Source organism: Anabrus simplex, chromosome 1, assembly GCF_040414725.1.
Source record: "Anabrus simplex isolate iqAnaSimp1 chromosome 1, ASM4041472v1, whole genome shotgun sequence".
Lineage (NCBI taxonomy): Eukaryota > Metazoa > Arthropoda > Insecta > Orthoptera > Tettigoniidae > Anabrus > Anabrus simplex.
In genome coordinates, this window is record NC_090265.1 from 1791743390 (window position 1) to 1791765857 (window position 22468).

A 22468-nucleotide genomic window follows, 5' to 3' on the forward strand; every position below is an offset into this window, starting at 1 on the left:
TCACTGTGTGCTTGGCGAACCACAGCCAGCTACTATGTCGGCTATTGGTTTCACGGAAATAACCGTGTGTCACTGCTAATCTCACGCTTGTTCATTAACACTATATTTACACCCTGTTTGTTGTTAGTTCTAAGGACAAATAAACAGAAGTTAGACACATTGCTGTGACCTTCCCTGATATTTTCTTTAGCATTCATTATGTATCACCAGGTACATCAGATATAAACCGGAATTTAAAATTGGTGGCTCTGGTAGCAAATAGAAATGGGTAGGGATTTGTGAGGATGTTTGTAAGGATGTCCAGAGTAGGGGTCTGGATGTGTCACACAACAAAGAGCAGCCGCTCGCTTCAGTACGCCATGAGCAAGCAAGAGGTACACGTGTTCGTTGCGCAGCACATCATCATCAAGTTTCTGGCAAAAGAAGGCACCAAAGCTTCAGAAATTCTGAAAAGGCTCCATACACAGTGTGGGGATGCATTCCTTTTTAAGACCCAGGTGTGTGAAAGGCACAAGCAATTTTTGGCAGGACAGTAAGGAAAGGAAATAGAGCCCCACCAAAAATTATCACAGACAAGCATCACTGTAGACAACATTCATATGAATAAGCTTTGGAAGTGTTCAAGCCATCATCAATGATGAACTAGACGTTTGGAAATTGTCTGCCTTGTGGGTTCCTCGTCTTGTCACCCAGTAACAAAAAGAAATTCCGGCAGGATGTTTGTCGAAGGCATCCTAATTGCTACGAGGAGGAAGGATATGATATTTTGCATCGGATTGCGACTTCTGATGAAACTCCCCAGAGTCAAAACAAGTGGCAGGAACAATGTGCAGCTGGGCCACCATCTGAACTGATACAGTATTCAACAGATTAATAAAGAAGAATTACAGAATTACAAGTGAAAGAGAGACCAGAAAGAGGGATAGACTCTTAAGAATGCGGATATGGAGTGAATACACCAATGGAGAGTAATCACCCGTATATGGATAAGGGGAGACGATGGAGAAGTATGTACTTAACAATTTGTTTTATTCTCTAGTAAAATTTTGTTTGAACGAATGATTCAGTAATTAACAAAAATTTCCTCCATTACAAAATGTTGTTACCACAAAGACGCACACGCAAAATGCTGTCAATTGTGTACACTGTTTTATTTACAACTTATATTATATACTCGTGCACTAATAAGCTGCCATCTCGAACAAAACACTACGAAGAAGAAGACTGCTCCACTGGCATGTCAACAGAATCACAACATGAGTTCACAACTTTCACTAGCAACTCTTGTTAAGAACTCCCCCCAACTCCCGTTGCCTGGCCAGGCTACTAGAAGAATATGGCACAACATGTTTTCTTGTAATTTCAAGAGTCTCCAATAACCTATTTACAATGAACGGAATTTTCTACACCATTCTAGTGCCAAGATGCGTTGTTCTGGACTAATACTGTGTGTTGCACAACATTACACTGGATTTATACATATTTACAGGTAATAATAAATTATATACTATTAAGTACGTGTTCTTACATTAAATAAACTCTCATTAATATACATACAGTACATAGCATAGACTGACCATTTGTAAGAATTCCAACATCAATGATGACATCACGTATGATCAAAATATAGAGAGCAAGGACTTACTACACATACTTTTTGTAATTTCGAGAGTCTCCAATAACCTATTTACAATGAACAGAATTTTCTACACCATTCTAGTGCCAAGATGCGTGAATAAAATTCAATGAGATATGAAGACTTGACAAATGACTGTTGCATTTGCAACTCAAGGGTGATTGTTTTGAGACAATTATGGAGAATGTTGAAGTGCTCTAACAGTAGTGACAAGATTTTCAAAGTTGCAGCACCTTGACAGCTTCCTCAGTACTAAATAACATTAAGTCGTCTTCTATGTTGCAAAAGTTAATCGTAAATCTATTCAAGATGCCTAATAGTAACAAATTCTTTAAACTTTTAGCTAGGTTTCTCCCATAATATATCATCTGGTCCATTATTAAATGTTATGTTTCAAGAATCTGACTTGAAGGCAGTAGAAATACTGGATATAAACCAAAGTCATTTTAAAAATTATGCTATACTTGAAATTCTCAACCTAGGGACATTTTTCTAACAAATGGAAACCTGAAGGTGGGCGATTGCTGTTCAGACTGGGGAATTTGGCTACACTCCTTTTCTAGACATTCCTTCATGAATCTATTTTAGGGCACTGCAGCTGACCACCCCAAACTATGCTCAGACTACCCAAATTATGATTAGGATTACCAACTGCTGTGTTTAATTTCCTACGGTCTTAAATTTACAATAGACTGTTTCGAATTAATTATATATATATTTCATTAGAAATTATTTTGCAATTGCTATCATATTTGCAGCTTTTCTTTGAATTAAATTTAACAAATTTTCTAAATGTTGGTATTTCTAACTTTATACAAACCACAACAATAAATCTAGTATGCTGGCATCCTAACACATACGACTAAGTAATTTGCTTGTTCTTTCTTTATTCATGTAAAATAACGTTAAACATATGTCTTCTCCAATATTCTTCTAGATTATCATCCTGCTGTACGATTTAAAAAATTAGAGCAAATCTTCTTTCGAACAACAGTAACTTATTAGTTCAAAATCTTATGAGATACAGTACAACCTTGGACTGCAAGCAACTTTGTGAGTGTTTTGTAAGATGAGCAAAAATTTTTAAGGAATCAAAACTTTATAAAAGTTTTGCACTGCGAGTAGTACCGAACTGTTTGCCAAGCACAACCAGGGGCATCACGTTAGGGCCTTTAAGCGGCCCTGCAATCTCCTTGTAAAATATATCTAGCCTAAGGTCACTCAGCATGGAAATGGTCAGAGCAGTTTTGCAGAATCAGTCTAAATACTGTAGTTTGTTTTACATTTTACCCTTACACGAAACAAGCCAACAACACGCATATTTTCAAGCAAGGAAAATGCATGAAGATCGGAGTGTCTGAAGAAGTACTGGGAGGACCGCAAAGCCTGAACAATGCCTGCAAAGAGACCTGAACGATGGACTGACTAAAGTGATCCTATGCAGTCATAAAACAAGAAGAAGAAGAAGAAGAAGAAGATGATTTGCCATTTGGTTACATGTAGCTGCAGTTATTATAACTGTGTTGAGTGTAGCACAGCACAGGTGTAAACAATGCTTGCCCTTGCCCCCTCTCGCAACACCAAGACACGCTCCTCACAAAAGACCTGTTATTTTAAAAATAATTATAATAATATAATATTTCAGTTGGAAAATGATACTTTTTTGATGGGTAGTGCATCCGAGATTGTATTATGCACACATTTTGTGGAACATTCAACTTTTACCCCACATTTATTCATCAGGAATGTTGATGCCAATAAGATGCAGGTGTAGTAACACTCACTCATTTCAGTTTCAAAGGTAATAATAGGCTATCAGTTGTGATGATGACCTTGACCTTTAGAAATTGTCTGCCTTGTGGGTTCCTCATCTTCCTATACAGGAACAATTAAATTTCGCCCGGATATTTGTTTGAGGCACCTGAATTGCTAATAGGAGGAAAGATATGACTTTTACGTCGCACTGTGGCTTCTGATGAAACTTGTTTTCATCATTACACCCCAGAGTCAAAACAAGCAAGCAGCTGAGCCGGTTAAGGCCAAACACACCTTTCTGCCGGAAAGGTGTTGTAACTGCTATGCGGGCATTCTGTTTGTGGATTTCCTGCATGAATGAAGGACAGTGAACGCAGCCTATTACTCCCGTCTTTTGGTCGGGACAAAAGCTGCATATCGCAACAAACATCGCCAGCACTCGATCCGAGATGTTCTTCTTCTGCACGACAATGTAACTGGAGGAAATGCATTGGACACCTCTGGAGCACTTATAATTATGAATTTCACCTCTGGAGCATCTCCATACAGTCCAGATTTGTCACTTTATAACTGCCACTTGTTTGGACCACTGGAAGAACAACTCAAAGGAAAGCGATTTCATTACAATACAGTAGTAGAGGAGTATATGCGCAACTAGCTGCACATACGTTCTTCTTCTTTTTTTTTTTTTTTAAGGACGGCATCAGAAAGTTGCCAATTCGGTGGCAAAAATGTGTGTCAAATCCGGGAGACTATGTAGAAAAAGAAGGTGCTTGTTGTGTATTTGTTGGTGGATACAATAAATTGTAAAAATAATAATTCCACTTTATATTTGTTTCACCTAGTACTTCCGAGGAAGCTAGAAATTTATTGAACATCTCCCTTGGTAATTTATTCCACTCCCTAATTCTTCTTCCTATGAACGAATACAGTCGAATCTCGATAATTTGAAACTCAAGGGACCAGAGAAAAAGTTCAATTTACCGAGAGTTCAAAATAATAGGAGTTCAAGTAACCAGGAGGGAGGGAGGGAAAAATTCAAATAAACAAGGGTTTCACTTATACTTACTCATTTCTTTCACAACATTTGTACAATTATGAAATGTTCATTTTGAAAAAAAGTCCGTAATTTTCTTTTGAGTGAGCGATTTCCATCTATCATGGTCCAATGAATTTTCGATAGTGGGGAGAGCTGAGAAGAAATCGTCACTTGTGTCCGTTCTGAGGGCGTAGGAGTGTAGGGTAGTAAGAGCTGTCCTTGCCTCGCTCAATGTGACTGGAATTGGCGGTTGTTCTTCTTCATTTTCTTCCTCGTCCTCATCCAGAGAGGCTAAATCCAACAGTTCAGCATCGGTTAGGGCATCGTGGACACCGATGTCATTGTCAACTTGAACGTAATCCTCAAACGTTAACTCTCCACAGTAAGGTAGAAATCCCCATCCTGAGTCAAAATTCGTACATTTTGGCGGCTCTGATGACTGTTCCACGTTTTCGGTTTGCTTAAACACGTACTTTTTGAAGCAGTTATAAATGGTGATAGGGTTGACATTTTTCCAGACCTTATCAATCATGATTATAGCGGTCAAAACTATTATGTTCGCCTTCTCACCTTTTTTGATGCTATCCAGCACAAGGGAAACAATTTCTCTGCGGTAGACAGTTTTTAAATTTTGAATAATGCCTTGGTCTAATGGTTGCAATCTTGATGTCGTGTTGGGTGGAAAGAAAATCAATTTTACGTGGTCTAATGGTGGTGGATTATTATGCACGGTGCAATGGTCCAAAAACAGCAAGATTTTGCGTTTTTCCTTTTTCATCTCACTGTTAACCGAGGTCAGTCATTCATTAAACAACTCTCTCATCCATGCTTTTTTTGTGGGCAATGATTTTATTCCTTTGAAACAGCGTGGTTTGGCAGATTTCCCTATAATGAGTGGTTTCAACTTTTGAGATCCGTCCATGTTACATGCTAGAAGGACAGTTATTCTTTTCTTGTTCAGTTTCCCTCCATGACACCTCTCGTCTTTGAACGTCAGGGTGCGATCAGGAAGACATTTATAAAAAGGCCCGGTTTCGTCTGTGTTGAATATGTTCCTTGGGTCATAGCCATTCAAATGTTCATTTAGTTCGTCAATCCATTCGGAACAAATGGAACTATCCACGCTGGCGCTCTCTCCGCAGATCTTTATAAATGTGATGGCGTGTCGATTTTTGAAATTTGAAAGCCACCCCTCACTTGCTGTAAAGTCTTTAATCCTGAGAGACTGCGCAAAAGACTTGGCTTTTTCCTTCAACATGAAACCGTCCAGGGGAACGTTTTGTCGTCTACAGTGACGAATCCACTTAAGCAAGCACTCTTCAAGACGGGGAAATTCACCCTGATGTGACCTTTTTCTACTCGCACTTAAGGCACTTTCGGTGACGCGATCTTTATTTTTCAGAATCATCGACAATGTTGATGGTAAAATACCGAAATGTTTGGCGACATGTTTTTTTTAAATTGTCCATCCTCCACAGCTTGAATCGCACGCTTTTTTCACTTATGGAAAGACACTTGTTCTTTCTTGAACTCATTGTGATGCTTAAAAATTACACAAATCAAACGTTAACATACTGTACCACACTTTAACGTTTGAAAGAAGACTCACGACTGCAAACTCACTCATACATCTCATTATTGATGTAAACAAACGACAGGTCTGTGCACGATAACAATACATACTGTAATCACCGACTTCAAATTATTGAGAGTAGGGAAGCCCGACTTCAAATTATAGAATGTCGGCGAGCAAGATGCAATTCCTACAACTTCAAATTACCGAGGAGACCAAATAACATTGATTTTTTTCAATTTATCGAGTATTTTTCAAGGGACAAGGAGAAAACTTCAAATTATCAAGAGATTCAAATTAACGAGTGTCAAATTATCGAGAGTCGACTGTATTTGCTCCAAGTTGTTCTCTTGAATTCCAAGCTTCCTTCGTGTTACGATCTTTCCTACTTTAAAAAAATCTATTCAAGCTTATTCGTCAACTCATATCATTCAACACCATCTCTTCACTGACAGCTCAGAACATTCCACTTAGCTGAGCTATTCGTCTCCCGATTCCCAAGTCTTCCCAGCACATTTTTATTCACAGGCTACCAAGAAATACCACCCCCCCAGGAAGGAACATTGTTTGGTGCACCAAGCATTGCGGGATCCCATGACTTTGGCACTCACTATCCGCAAACATGTACTGGAGACTCTACAACATCCTGCGAGTTCCCGCACAATGTCTGTATGATTCGCACCTGCCACCCCATGCGTCAGTTGCCAGTGACATCAGAACACCAATGCCCGCATTTGGAGTTATGCCTTGCCCGGGGGGCATGGACAGAACGACTGGTGTTGCATTATGTTCAGCGATGACTTCCGCTTCTCCATAACCTCCGATGACCATTGTGTGCTAGTTTGGAGGCGGCGAGGGCAGAGGACAGATGCTGCCCATATTGTGGAAAGACATACAGGGTGCCATAGGATATGTGTTCACGTCACTTCTAATAGGGCTTCAGCAGCGGTAGCAGCGACTGGGAATTAGAAGTGGGGGGGGGGAACAAAAATTTTACAGACAACAAAAAGTACCCAGGTTTGCGCGGTGGGGGAGGTACATACATCAAAACTTAAAAAAGAGAAGCTACAAAATCTTAAGTTTTTTGATGCTCTCTGAGCAAATTTTGACAGAGAGGTAAAGGTTGACAGTTTACCAACTTAAGTGCGGTAATAATAGTTTCTTGAGATTTTGATAAAATACAGTACAATGAAACTTTCACCAAAGGAACAATATTGCACATGTATTACAATTAACAATTAAATAGACTTATGGCATAATTATTAATTGAGTATTTGACTACACACTAAGAAACCAACAGACACTAAAGAGACTGCCAGACTGAAAAATACCAGGCGAGTTGGCCATGCGGTTAGGGGTGCGTGGCTGTGAGCTTGCATCTGGGAGATAGTGGGTTGGAATCCCACTGTCGGCAGCCCGGAAGATGGTTTTCCGTGATTTGCCATTTTCACACCAGGCAAATGCTGGGGCTGTACCCTAATTAAGGCTACGACCGCTTCCTTCCAACTCCAAGGCCTTTCCTATTCCATTGTCGCCATAAGACCTATCTGTGTCGGTGCGACGTAAAACCACTAGCAAATAAAAGACTGACAAATGTGTGCGGCAAGCGGCTGAATCCTACCTCAGTGTCCATTATCTTGGCAAAAAATATACCCCTGCTACCTTTCCTCATAGCACATTTATACACTGCTGCGCGAGTATCTGCTATTTGCTGTGGTGCTATGCACATCGGTTAGCTGCAATGAATGATATTTTGTGCATATTTATGCTAATAATTTTGTTAATAATAAAATAAAATAAATGAAAGAATTACCTGATAAGACAAGAAGGCTTGTAAAAATTGCTTATTTGTTTATAATTAATGTAATTTCTAGTTTCAGCTGGCTAAAATGGAATAAAAATATAAGGTTTTCTCCGCAAAGTGTATGTGTGTGTGGGGGGGGGGGGAGCTGCTCCCCCTCGGCCCCCTTAATCGCCGCTACTGTTCAGCAGAGTTTGATGGCACAGTGATAGACATTCTGCGTCCGCACGTCCTACCCTTCATGGCACAGCACCCTGGGACAGTGTTCCAACAAGATAATGCACGTCCACACACAGCACGTGTATCCATGGACTGCCTAGAGCACGGCCAGCAAGATCCTTGGACCTCTCCATCACTGAACACATGTGGGATGACATTGGAAGGAGACTCCGTCCCAATACCAACCTTCGGGATCTGGAGGGACAGCTGCAACAACTGTGGACGAACTTGCCTCAGGAGAAGATCCAAAGGCAGTTTGACATCAATCCAAACCGCGTAAGGGCCGTAGGGGTGGGGGGGTTTGCGAGACACCCTACTGATCTGGAGCAAACATTCCACCTGTAACTGCCAACGGCCTTGTCTCTTTCATCCCATATCGTAATCAGTTCGATAAATGCACATGGACTTGCAGTTTCATTCACTTTCAGCCACTCCTTCTGGGAGCTTAACTCTCAACACCCACCAGACTGATTTGTCTTTTGTTATTTCCGACTTAAAAAGTATGGAAAGGGGCCAATACATTTATCAGGTCTTTCAGCCTTTCAATTTATTTCAAATCCACCTCTAACATTGTTACATTTTTATTCACAGGCTAAAAAAGTGATGTGTAAAGATAATCAGTTTTCTGCAATGCAATTAAGAAACTCTTTTCTTCTTGTTATGAAGGTAAAAACATTTGAGTGAACAGAGAAGCTCTTGCTACTTTGGCAGTACCATCACATTTCTTTCCTCGATTGTTCTCCATTTTCTTTCAATGACTGTCATCCAATTTGGATCCTGACTGAGTTTATGAAGGTTTCTAGCGTGCTTTCGCTAAGAAAATTTAGACACCGTCACGCTACTGTAGGAATGAGGGGGAAAACACAGCATGGAACACATGCGCGTGCTTGCAATTTTCAAAATAAGCTTTCGTATTCTATCCAGCAATAGTCAGTGGTTCTGTCTAGCAGCACTATAAAGAACTGTAACACTGTCATTCATTTTCATGAAGTATATTTTGGGCTTATGCCGTGTAATTAATTATAAACACACTACGCATTTCAAAAGGAACCTTGCCTTTCTTCATCAGGAGACAACAGAAAAATTAAACGACGCATTAGAGGTTGCTAGGAGAAAGCAACAAGGAACTTAAAATGGTGCCCTAAGATGTAAAAGGGACGCCATTTTAGCCCCACGCTAAAGACAACGAATGGCAACAGTAAAGCATCATTCCCCAACGGTTCTGATAATAGGTAGCCATGATTCACTGAGGTTGTAGCCTGTATCGCGGTTGAAATTATCTGGATGTTTACATATTTCAACTGCCTCCCTGATAATTCTTGGGGAATATTGCTTTATACGGGCAAGAACATCCACTTCTTGGAACAAGACATCATGACCAGGTATTAAGGCATGATCAGCAACAGTTGATTTATCAGGTTGGTTGAGTCTGATACATCTGGTATGTTCTTTGATGTGAGTACATACCGTTCTCGAAGTCTGCCCAATATAAACCTTGCCACAAGTACAGGGAACTTTGTAGATACCAGGTTGTTGCAATTTAGGCAAACTATCCTTAGTTGGTCGCAGGAGTTGCCTAATCTTAATTGATGTTCCAAAAACAGTTCGTACATGGTACCCACATAAGATTTTAGCAATATGATCCGTCGTGTTATGTATGTAAGGTAGGTAAGCAGTTCCTTTTACATCTTTTTTCCTTAACTGACGTCCGATTATGTGTCGATTTCAGAACCGTTGAGATCAAAGCTCTGCTGTAACCGTTGCTCTCAAAAGTGGTTCTCGTAGAACTGACACTTCACAAATCCCAGAAACATGGTATCCTTACTTTTCTGAATACACGACGGATCGTATTGCTAAAATCTTACGTGGGTACCATGTACAAACTGTTTTTGGAACATCATTAAGATTAGGCAACTCCTACGACCAACTAAGGACAGTTTGCCTAAATTGCAACAACCTGGTATCTACAGAGTTTCCTGCACTTGTGGCAAGGTTTATATTGGGTAGACTTCGAGAACGATATGTACTCACATCAAAGAACATACCAGATGTATCACACTCAACCAACCTGATAAATCAACTGTTGCTGATCATACCTTAACACTTGGTCATGATGTCTTGTTCCAAGAAGTGGATGTTCTTGCCCATATAAAGCAATATCGCCCAAGAATTATCACGGAGGCGGTTGAAATACGTGAACACCCAGATAATTTCAACTACGATACAGGCTACAATCTCAGTGAATCATGGCTACCTATTATCAGAACCATTAGAGAATGGTGCTTTACTATTGCCAATATAAATGGTCCGTTATTGGGACATTATAAATTTTCCAGCTATCTCATTCCTGGTTGCCAGTGTTTCGCCCTCGTTGCTAGGTTGGGCTCATGAGTTGGTACCTAGCACGCCTACCAAGACGCTGGCTAGTGCATACCGTGGAGGCCACTGTGTAGGCTACTTGGAGCCACTGGCAGTGCCAATGCACTATGAGAGACTTTGTCTCTTTACCAATAATTTATGCCTGCTTGGCCATCAGATGATATAGATATTGATTCCCATAGGTAATTGGTATTATAAACTTACTCATTCGGGACAAATATTTCAGATTCCCTATGGGAATCAACATCTATATCATTACTATTGCCATTCGTTGTCTCTAGCATGGGGCTAAAATGGTGCCCCTTTTACATCTTAGGGCACCATTTTAAGTTCCTTGTTGCTTTCTCCTAGCAACCTCTAATGTGTCATTTAATTTCTCTGTTGTCTCCTGATGAAGAAAGGCAAGGTTCCTTTTGAAGTGCGTAGAGTGTGTTTATAATTAATTACATGGCATAAGCCCAAAATATACTTCATGAATAGTTACACGGGCCGTGAAAGTCTATATGATAATACTGTCATTCATGTTTATCAGAAGAGACTCAAAGTAGTTATAGGATATGATGATTTATTCATTAAGAAATTCAAATCCGAGTGTTACTTAGGCAATACGTTTAATGTGTTAAGCTGTACAAAGCACAGTTCCCTTGAAAAAAAAGAAAGGATTTGATTTTTATGATTAAGAAGTACAGCACCCCTTTCAATCTCCACAAACTTTACCAGTGTTAAGTCACATAGTGTCCTCTTACCATCTAGGATTTTGAGCATTAAAGCCACTAATATTTGCCTACTTGCATTTATTTCTTTGCTTTAAAACAGAATTCTGAAACTCATAGAAAAAATAAATAAATTGCAGAGTTCAAAGATTTAGTTAACAGTTGTTACATCCTAATTAACTCCATATAATATTTCCCTCTTCTTTACTGCAAAAACTTTATCAACAAATTTAACATGATTTAACAATATAAAACTTACCAACTAGAACAATGGATGAATACAGTTATATTACAATATTATTTTATGGACCGACATTCTGAGCTGTGCCATGGTAATTACATGTTTACAGTACATGATAACCAAGTCAGATATTAACAAATAACTCTGAGGGCAAGTTGCTGTTGCATCACTGGAAGAGTAAATCAGTACCAGCTTATTATAAGAAATGTTGAAAATGACTAATTCTAGCAGCACGTATTAACAAACATTTCATAAAGCCAGTGACAAGCTTTAAGTGGATATCATACTGTGGCAGTCATTGGAAGTACACAATTTGTTCCATAATAAGTATTCTTCAATTACCCACATTTTTATAAAAATCACACAGCTTGAACCCTGATAACCTGCCATTCTTCAGTACCAATGCATCTCAATCCAATGAGTGCTCTATATTGATAGGTAAACATTTTTTCTCTCAAGTAACACTATAATAATGAATTAACACCAGTTATTCAATTTGTACAAATTTATGGGTATCTTACTTCAGGTCCTCTATCGAGCAATTGGTAGTTAAGAGGCCCAATTGGTCATTATAAAGCAAAACAAACTGAAGTGAATGGATTCCCAGTGGTGCACACATCAGAGTGCTTGCAACAGAGTGGATTTTATCCTTCATTTCTAACTGGGATCTCATCTGAGGACAAGGGTAGAACTAAATAAATAATCTGAAATATTACAGAAAAACAGTACCAGCCTTACCTAGAGTATCGTTTATCATCGATCCTGAGGAACTCTAACTGATCGCAACACTTTACTTTGCTGGAAGAAAGAAAAAAGGGGAACAAAATATTAGTTCATGCAAGAGGTTAAAATATTTCCACTGGCTTTTGGTTGGATAATATGCTGAAAAGTCAAAATCATAAAATAAAGTGCATGCCACTTATTATGATCACTTTTAGATGCAGATAATCTGATAATATTAACCAGCTGATAACAATGACCGAAAACACCATATTGAAAGTTATTCGCTATAAATGGCAATGAAGCACTGAACCATGCATATAAATACTGTGTTAGGTTGAAAGTTAAGTTAACTTTGTACTCTCAATCATTAAAAAGGTCTTCAATTGTTGTCTGCTTCTGATTTTCCATTAAGAATCCATTAAAACACTGCTTGACAAAAAAAACTTGGAGCACCCAAATGAAATGGTCGGATGTCAATGTTAACTTCGTACACATACACACCATCGGCGTGTATGAACATGATTAAGAGTTGCAATTCTCTGTGACAGGTAAACGGCCATCAGAGTGCATTAGTGTTGATCGTGTTTAGAGTTGTTACCAGGTCTGGGAGCATATATAAGATGTTACATAAAAATTTCCAGTCTGTCAAACACACATCAATTTCAATACAAATGATAACACTATAAACATACCTGTAAAAAATACACACTATTACACAAAGAATGACATGTTCCATTCTACAAGAACATCCTCAGATTCAATCAAATCACTTAAAAACATGTACATGTACAGTATTGTTTATGTTGCATAAACTTGTTAATGATAGAGGGTTTTTTCGCTAGTGGCTTGACGTCGCACCGACACATACAGGTCTTATGGCGACGATGCGATAGGAAAGGCCTAGGAGTGTGAAGGAAGTGGCCGTGGCCTTAATTAAAGTACAGCCCCAGCATTTGCCTGGTGTGAAAATGGGAAACCACGGAAAACCATCTTCAGGGCTGCCGACAGTGGGATTCGAACCCATTATCTCCCGGATGCAAGCTCACAGCTGCGTGCCCCTAACCGCACGGGATAGAGAGTTTAGTGAATATATGAACAAGTATTGACAATTGACTTAGCATCGGCAGTCAAAGAAGAAGCAACAGGAAAGCAGACTTCTGGACAAAAGGAAACAGGAGATTTCACTGAGAAAGACCAGAAGATATCGCCACCGAAACTAAATAGGATGCATGTAGATAGACCACCTCGCACAGGTGCCTACTACAAGGAAAAGAAGAAGGCGAGGAAAGAAGCCAAGATAGTAGCTGGGACTTGGGTGGAGAAGAAGCCAAGGAACAGGGATCGGCGAGACGCTATGCCAATGACTACGCCCAAAAGACCAAGGTCAGAGGAAAGCATGCCATCAAGTTTGGCTACAAAACCACCCACCAAGAAACAGAAGGAAGAAAAAGTCATGTCCTTTTCTGAAAGACTATCCTCAGTTAAGGTCGCAATAATACCTAAGACCTTTCCAGATGGAAAGCTCAAGGAGGAAGATGTGACTGAATTGTCATCTACTCTGATAGCACAAATGAAGCCACTGTTAGACGGATGTCTGCCAGGCTTCCTTGAGTCACCAAGGCTGGAAAGTGGAGCTATGGTACTGATCTGTGCAAATCCATAAACGAAAAGTTGGCTGGAACAGACAGTATCAAATTGTAACCCATGGAAAGGGGAGACCCTAGAGGTGGTGGATGCAAAAAAGGCACTGAACATGACCAAGGTCAATACCAAGTTTCCATCTTCTTTTGACAAGACGAAAGTGGAGGATGTTCTTGTCAGAATCAATCAGCACAATACCAAATTTCTAATGCAAGAGTGGAGAGTGCTGAACGTCACTTCAATCGACAAAATAGGAAGGACAGTCGTTTTAGCTCTTCATGAAAAAGACTTTGAAGAGCTCAAAAAGAGAAGCCTTAAGGCTAAGCTCAGACTTGGGCAGATCAAGTTTCAGGTCACCAAGTCAAAAACCAAACCCAATATTGATAAAGACTGTGCTAAAGGTCCTTCAGGCCAATCTTCAGCATAAAAAAGCAGCTGTGGCCAATTTTGCCAAGAAGTTCAAGTCCGAAACTATTGACGTGACCCTTATTCAAGAGCCTTGGGTAGTCAAGGGCAGAGTAGCAGGACTGGCGGAATCTGGAGGTAAGCTGATGTATGATACAACATCGGAAATACCCAGAACATGTCTTCTTGTGAACAGGAAACTAAAATGTCTTGTGTTGCAGGAACACTGTTCACGGGACTTAACCGTGGCCAAGATTAAACTGGGAAATTGGGAGGGACTCAGAAAAATAACCATAGGCTCTGCATACCTCCCATACGACTCAACTAATCTCCCCCCATCAGAAGAAGTTGAGAACCTAATTTGCAATGCAAAGAGGAAAGGCAAAAACCTAGTCCTTGGAGCAGATGCCACACGGCATGGGGCAGGACGAACTGCAATGCAAGAGGTGAGTCTTTACTAGAGTTTATTATTGGAACTGAGTTGACGATACTAAACTTAGAAAACAAGCCTACATTTATAAATAAAAATCGTAGGGAGGTAAAAGACATTACACTAAGCACTACACATACTGCAAATTTTATTAAAGACTGGAAGGTGCTGGAGGAACCATCATTGGCAAACCACCAACACATCCAGTTTGCAATAGATGCAAGACTATGTGGGATTAAGATGTACAGAGACCCAAAAAGAACTAATACGGATAGATACAGAGAATATTTAGAGAAGGCTGTACAAAAAATTCCAACTAATGTGAGAGGACAAAAAGAATTGGATGAGGCAGAGGAACTATTAGAAGAGGCCATTATAGACTCATTCCATGGCAACTGTCCTCTCAAAGAAAAGAAAAACGCCAAAAAAGTAAGGTGGTGGAACAACAAACTAGCCAAAATGAAAAAAGAGGTTAGGATTATATAGAACAATCTAGAAATGGTATGCGGGACGTATATCAAGGGAAACTCACCGAGTGTACCTAGATATACGGAAAACAAAAAGAAAATCTTGGAGACTGTTCTGTGAAAAAGTGGAATCACACACTGAAACAGCAAGGCTCCAGAAGGCTCTGAAAGCAACCCATATAAATCAAGTGGGGACACTGGAGAAACCAGATGGGTCATTTACTCAGGCGGGTCGGGACACGCTGGAGATACTAATGGTGTGTCACTTTCCTGAGGCTGAGGAGATGACAGAAGAAGAAATGGTTGGACCAGAGACTGGAGATCGAAGAGCAGACTGGAACTGTGCCAACAGAATAATAAAACATAACCATGTAAAATGGGCAATCAACATGTTTCATCCTATAAAGGCTCTGGGGCCAGATGAGATACTTCCGATTATCCTACAGGAAGGACGGGAGATACTCGTCAATGCCCTGACGGACCTTTTCAGAGCTAATCTAGCTTTAGGGTTCGTGCCAAAATCATGGTCTGAAGCTAAAGCAGTATTCGCACCTAAGCCTGGAAGGGCAAATTATGCCCAAACCAAAGCATATAGACCATTATGTTTAACCTCCTTCATGCTGAAAGCAATGGAGAAAATTCTGGATAAATATATCAGAAGAACGGTGCAATTGAACTCAACGTTATATGAAAATCAGTTTGCATATAGACCTGGCAGATCCACTGAAGTAGCACTGCACCAGTTGGTTTGTAAACTAGAGGAAAACCTAGAATAAAAAGAAATTGCACTGGCGGCATTTCTAGATATAGAAGGAGCCTTCAGCAATACAACCTATGACTATGATCAAAGCATTGGAAAAGAGCAAGGTGAGTAAAACCATTGTCAAATGGATTAAATCCATGTTAGATGGAAGTAAGATAAAGGCAACCCTGTTTGAAGAAATGCTGACGGTTAGGGCCACCCGAGACTGTGCTCAGGGAGGAGTTCTTTTGCCTCTGCTGTGGAACCTTGTGGTGAACAAAATCATAGCTACGCTCAATGAACAGGGTTCTTATACACAAGGATACGCAGATGACCTAGTGATTGTGGTACAAGGTAAGGTGATGAGTGTTATCCAGGACCTCATGCAAAGATCACTTAACCTTGTGTCGGGAAGAACTATCAGTCAACTCGAACAAGATAACTCTGGTCGCTTTTACAAGAAGGAGAAAATTAGAGGGAAAGAGATCACTGAAGCTATTTGGACAAGATAGGTACTGCACCTAGGTGTAGTGTAGATAAAAATCTAACCTGGAATTCACATATAGAAACGAACATAACCTGGGCCAAGAACTTGCTGTATGCATGTAAAGAGCCATTGGGAAGACATGGGGTCTAAGACCATCAATGGTAATGTGGTAATGATCATTAGACTGTTGATGGCCTATGCTGCAATCATCTGGTGGCAGAAAGTAAGTCAAGGAAAAGTCAGCAGTAGATTGGATAGCCTACAGAGAATAGCCATAACTGGGACTATGAGAACTACGCTGACAGAAGCCTTGAATACTTTACTAGACCTCCCATCACTATGCAATTTCATAAAAGGACAGGCTAGAATGAGTTCATTTAGATTGGCACAATCAGAATGCTGGAATGCACAAAGACCCAATCTTGGACACTGTAAAATTAACAGAGTAATAACAGAGGAAGTTCTACACATGCCTTATGACCATATGATACAAAGTACAACTTTGAAAAACTGTTATAGACCCAGATAACGAAAAAAGAAAACTGGGATATCAACAAACGGAATACTGAAAAAGAAGATATAGTGTAGGGGACTGATGGCTCAAAGACTGTGGAGGGCACAGGAGGAGAGATCAACGGGGGAAGACCTGAGAGATCAATCCAGATGAGCCTGGGCAAACACACCACAGTCATTTTTATGGACAGCCAAGTGGCCATTAAGGCACTAGAAGCAGTCCACATAATAACCAGAATTGTCTGGTATTGTGCCATTCACTTCTCCTGAAGCTCTCAAAGTACAACACTGTCAAAATAATATGGGTACCAGAGCATGCAGGTATAGAAGGAAACGAAAAGGCAGATAAACTGGCCAGGAAAGGGGCAGAAACATATTTTGTAGGCCCAGAACCTGTATGCGGGATTTTCTATGGACAAGCCCGACGCTACATAGGAAAATGGGTACAAAAGAAACAAATGGAGAACTGGAAAAATACTCCAGGATGCAGGCTTGCAAAGGAACTGATAAAAGGATCAAACAAGAAGCATACTAAAGAACTGTTGAAACTCAGCAGGCAAAATATAAGATGGGCAGTAGGATTGTTGACAGGACACTGGCATCTGAAAAAAACACCTAAATAGAATTGGACCAATAAGAGACAATAAATGTAGGAAATGCAATGAAGCAGAGTAATCAGCTGAACACATACTTTTCAAATGTGAGGCACTGGGTAGAATCAGACTCTCCACTCTAGGACTACCAGGTGTAGAGAGAGAAAAAATCCAAGACGACCCAATAAGAGCAACCTGCAGCTTTGTGAAGGGAGCATGTATATCTAGGTGGGAATGAAGGAAAAACATGGTAGCAAAAGATCTTAGAGGTCAATGCTAATTAAGAACTAATATTTAGAGGACAGATGAATAAAAGAAGAAAATGAAGAATAGACAGTCTAGATAAGTTCAGAAGTTTTTCCATTATGTTAATAAAGTAGAACCCCTATTTAATGTTTTTACAGGGACTTAATTTTTTAAAGCTTAAATGGAGTAGAGAGCACATTTTTTTCAGAGATCTTTGCCTGTATTAACTTAAATTGTAGCCAGTGACAGTAATAAAACAAGGAGATATCTACCCTACACACTGTACTGTAGTTACGGTTGGTGCTTCATTTTGACATATTTTTGTCGGTGAATGCAAAACCACTTTGGTATAAGGTTGTTCTTATAATGAAATACATGATTTTCCATAAAAGTTGGGAAAGATATTGGTTTGTTTAAACATTTAGTGGATGTTTCAAAGCAGCGGCTTACTCATTAGCACGTATTTCCTAATTCAATAGTCTGAACACACACATTCAGTTTCATTCTTAAAAATTGTAATAGAGGCTTGTGGCAAGCATTTTCTTACTTCAAATGGCATCATAACCTAGGTTTACTGTGCACGTATTATGAAAACATATTGCAAGCTCCCTGTAACTATAAATTTACATGGGAACAGCCTTCTGAAATTTAGCAAGACGCGAAAGTACATAACCTAACCTCTGAAATTAGTTATGCATACCACTGTATCTTGAGAAGGAGAAGTACCTCATTCGTATTTTATTTCAGTACATCGTGTTAAAATTAAGCAAACGTTTACGTCAGCCTTTATTTCTAAGTAGTTAAGAATTGCTGTCATTGCACTTATTGCGAAAACATGTTATCCCGATGTTTGTTTACAGACCAATCGGAGTTGTGAGGAGACGTCAGGCTCGTTCAGGATCGACTCGCTCGCACGTAGCAATAAATCGATAGGGAAGTTGATCGATCGCATGCAGTATAAACGCTGGAATTGAGTGTATGAATACTGATAACGGATTAAAAACTAACACGCCTGAATTTGCCCATAATAACGGATGAATCAGTAAAAGGGTTCTCATTGTAATCGAAAGATTCTACACAGATTAATATAGGAATTTTCAAAGGTTATAATAACACTGCCATTAAAACGGGGGTATTTTCTACTACAGCGGCTGCAGTTGGCTGTGTATGAGAGTCCGACATCTCATTTTAGCCCTAAGTGCCTGTGCTCTAAATTTCTCTTCTGCCTTGAATCATCCTTAGCAAAGTTATGGCGTCTTTTTCATAGGTTCTTAATGTCCCATAACCAAAACAAATAAAAATAAATATTTGATAATTTTAACTATTTCCTTAACGCTAAATGCAGGTTCACCCTATTGTGAAGTACGTTAAATTGAATATAAAATTGCATTGCTCTTATAGAATAATTTTCGGGACTGGAAATTTCTTCTGTTAAATGTGAGTTTATGCTGAATCAAAGTCATGCAAAACTGCAGTTACATTGTACTTGTAAATTTGTTATTTGTCATTATTTGTTCATATTTTCACTAAACTCTCTATCACTGACAAAGTAAACAATACTGTACATACATGCACATGTTTTAAGTGTTTGATAGACCCTGAGAATGTTCTTGTAATTTGTGTAATAGTATTTTTTACAGGTACGTTTACAGTGTTATAATTTATATTGAAACTGGTGTGTTTGACAGACTAGAAAATTTTTGTTACATTTAACTAAGTCGACACTGGAAAGTATGGTTTCATTCTTTAAAAAAAACAGGGGGGGGGGGCGCAGGGGGTATATTAGAGGCGCGAACAGCGTCAGATGTTGAGTGATCACTGTGGAAGACACGGAGATGCTACATACTCGTGTGTGACAGCGTTATCAGCACCCAAGAGAGTTTGAAAGGGGCCTCATTGTGGGTCTCTATTTCGCTGGCTGGTCGAATCATGCAATATCCAGATTTGTGGGGTATTTCAGTGCGACAGTGACCCGATGTTGGACTGCATGGGAATGCGAGGGCACGCATATTCGTCATCAAGCTTCCAGTCGACCACGTCTGACCACCAGGAGGGAGGATCGCCGAATTGTGCACCAAGCACATTGTAACCTCTTCACAACTGTGCCTGTCATCCGAGAACAAGTGATGGACTCCCAACAACATTCTGTGCCACCCCGCACCATTAGTCGGAGACTAGCAGCTGCCGGATTAGGGAATTACCATCCCGTGCGTAGGCTGACGTTAAAACTACAACACAAATGGCTGCATTTGGAGAGTGGTGTTGTGACCGGCAAACATGGATTGCTGATTAATGGCATTACATTGTGTTTAGCGATGCCTCTTGATTTTGCACTACCGCGGAGAAGTCCCATTCTTCCGATGTTTTGAAGATGCACAGCGGTGTTACTCCTGGCATCGTAGTGATCAAGGGAACTCTGACGGCACAACGGTACGTTACAAGTAACTAATCTCATTTTGTTCCGTATTGAAGATAATAATTAGTAAAATTAAAAAAAAAAAAAAAAGAGGGTCGGTAGATGCAGAGTGGGTCTCGGCCTATAAGCAGCCACGGCTGGTCCGTGGTCCAATAGCCCTGCTCTCTGACCGGCCAACCGAGCAGAGGAGGGGTGGCCATGGCTCTACCGTAGCTCTACGCCTCTGCATTCGGGAGACGAGACAGGGCTGGACCTCACGGCTGGGCCCCAACTGTCGGCTGTCCTGAGAATGGTTTTTCCATTCTCCTGCACTAAGAATAATTGTATTGAATACGTGGACATAGTAAATTTTATTCTTGAAAGAATTTTACTTACAATGGTATGTCATGAACATTCTGTGTCCTTGTGCGTTACCTCTCGTGTCCGGCTCCGTAGCTAAATAGTTAGTGTGCTGGCCTTTGGTTCATGCGGTCCCGAGTTCTATTCCCGGCAGTCGAGGATTTTGACATTCATTGGTTAATTCCGATGGCTCGGGGCTCGATGTCTTTATCATTAGAATTCATCATAGATGGGGCCCCATCCTCATAGACGCGCAGGTCGCCTATATGGCGTCAGTTCGAAAGATCTGCACCAGGCCTCTTCGGAGGCCACACGCCATTATTATTATTATTATTATTATTATTATTATTATTATTATTATTATTATTATTATTATTATTATTATTATTTATACCTCTCACATGAGAGTATCATGGTGCCATTTTTCAACAGGACAATGCTCGTCCACACACGGCACATGTGTCTATGCAACTGTCTGCGTGATGTTGAGGTACTCCTGTGGCCAGCAAGATCGCCAGATCTGTCCCCGATAGAACGTGTGGGACCAGTTCGGATATCAACTCTGTTCCAGTGCCAGTATCTAGGATATCAAGGACCAGTTACAACAGCTGTGGGCCAATTTTTATCAGGAGAGGATACAAGGGCTTTATAACACCCTTCGCAACCGAATCGGTGCATTCATCCAGGCCAGAGAGGTGGGCTCGTTCTGCCAATGAAATAACATCACACACCCTCTCAACATGCAAAGTTTCCTTTTGTTTCCTCTTCCCCTTCTCGGTGCTTCAAATTTTTTATCAGGCAGTGTAAATCGTTCGTATTCATACTGGTTTTGGAACACTACTGAGTTGTATCAAATACTCTTAATGTCAGACACCATTTTGGTGAAGTTGAGACATTTGGTAGCATCACTGTCTTCTACATATATTTTCTCTTTAATATTTAAGTTTTTATGTTTTACACTAGACATCACTGTACTGCAACTCCATGAATTGAACAGTTACATGTTTGTATGGTGTAAAAGAGAAAGCGAGAATGATCCTTTCCTCACAGAAGGGAACTGTTACTTCCAATACAATGGGGTGCAGTACAGTACTTTCAGTAGAAAGCCATAAAAATATTAGTTTCAATGTAGTACAGAATAAGAAAATAATGTAATTACATAAATCAATATTTTGATTACAATAAACAAAGTTCTTCCAATGAATAATTCTACCCTGGACTTAAAAGTGAAAATTTTAATGGTAATGACTAGGCGCAACTTGCATATTTAACAGAGATTTCAGTGGTGGATGGATTTAAGTCAATACAGACCATAAACAAATAAAACCATGACAGTTAAAATGATAATATCCACGATTACAATAAGCAGTGTTCACTGAACTTATTTTTAAAAATATTTTAACAGCCAATTAATATTTTAAGTCTAAGGCCCGGTTTCACAGTATACGCTTAAGCCTTGGATCGGGCTTAAGCGGGAGCTTAAACTCTGGACGAGTTTCACAGTGGGGAGTGCAAGTGGTAAGCCGAGCTTATCTGTGACTGGCTTAAGCTGTATGAAACTGAGGTTTAAGCTAAGGATTCAGTTCAGATGGTAGAGCGCTGGCCTTCTTATAGCCCAACTTGGCAGTTTCGATCCTGTCTCAGTCCTGTGGTGAAGGTGCTCAAATTCATAGTTAGTGGGACGTAAAACCAATAACATTAAGATTAAATAACTTATATTTGTGAATATATTTCGAGGCTCGTGAAATAATACAGTTTCCGTGTTCCGATATACAGTAAAAGAGACAAAAATGTCGGTCGGTCACTTGCTTTCTTGGCTTACGCTGCGTGAATCATCAACGATAGACCCCAAGTGTAAGTGTACGAATTGTAGAGCACAGAAACCTCTACAAAAAAGTCTGCGATGGTATATACCTATTTCCAACCGTTTGCCCTCTAGAAGCGATTTTTTGCTATACTCAGCGGTAAAAAATATAACTCCTTAACATTAAATAAATATTTCGATATTATCCTCGAATTCCTCATCGAAATAAATTGTTTGACCTCCTCCAGTATTTTATAAGGATTACAATAACCTTGTCAGGACATTATTTGCATGAATGGTTCAGAA

At 39.9% G+C, this 22468-nt stretch overlaps 1 protein-coding gene across 1 annotated transcript in view; it reads right to left on the reverse strand.

The window, feature by feature from the left end:
- LOC136858772 (zinc finger-containing ubiquitin peptidase 1) overlaps nt 1–22468 on the reverse strand; it is a 175788-nt gene that overhangs the window by 18507 nt on the left and 134813 nt on the right. The window contains exon 10 of the mRNA XM_067138564.2: nt 12095–12154. Within this exon, the coding sequence (XP_066994665.2) occupies nt 12110–12154 (45 nt within the window). The 3' untranslated portion in view covers nt 12095–12109. The remainder of the gene's footprint in view (nt 1–12094; nt 12155–22468) is intronic.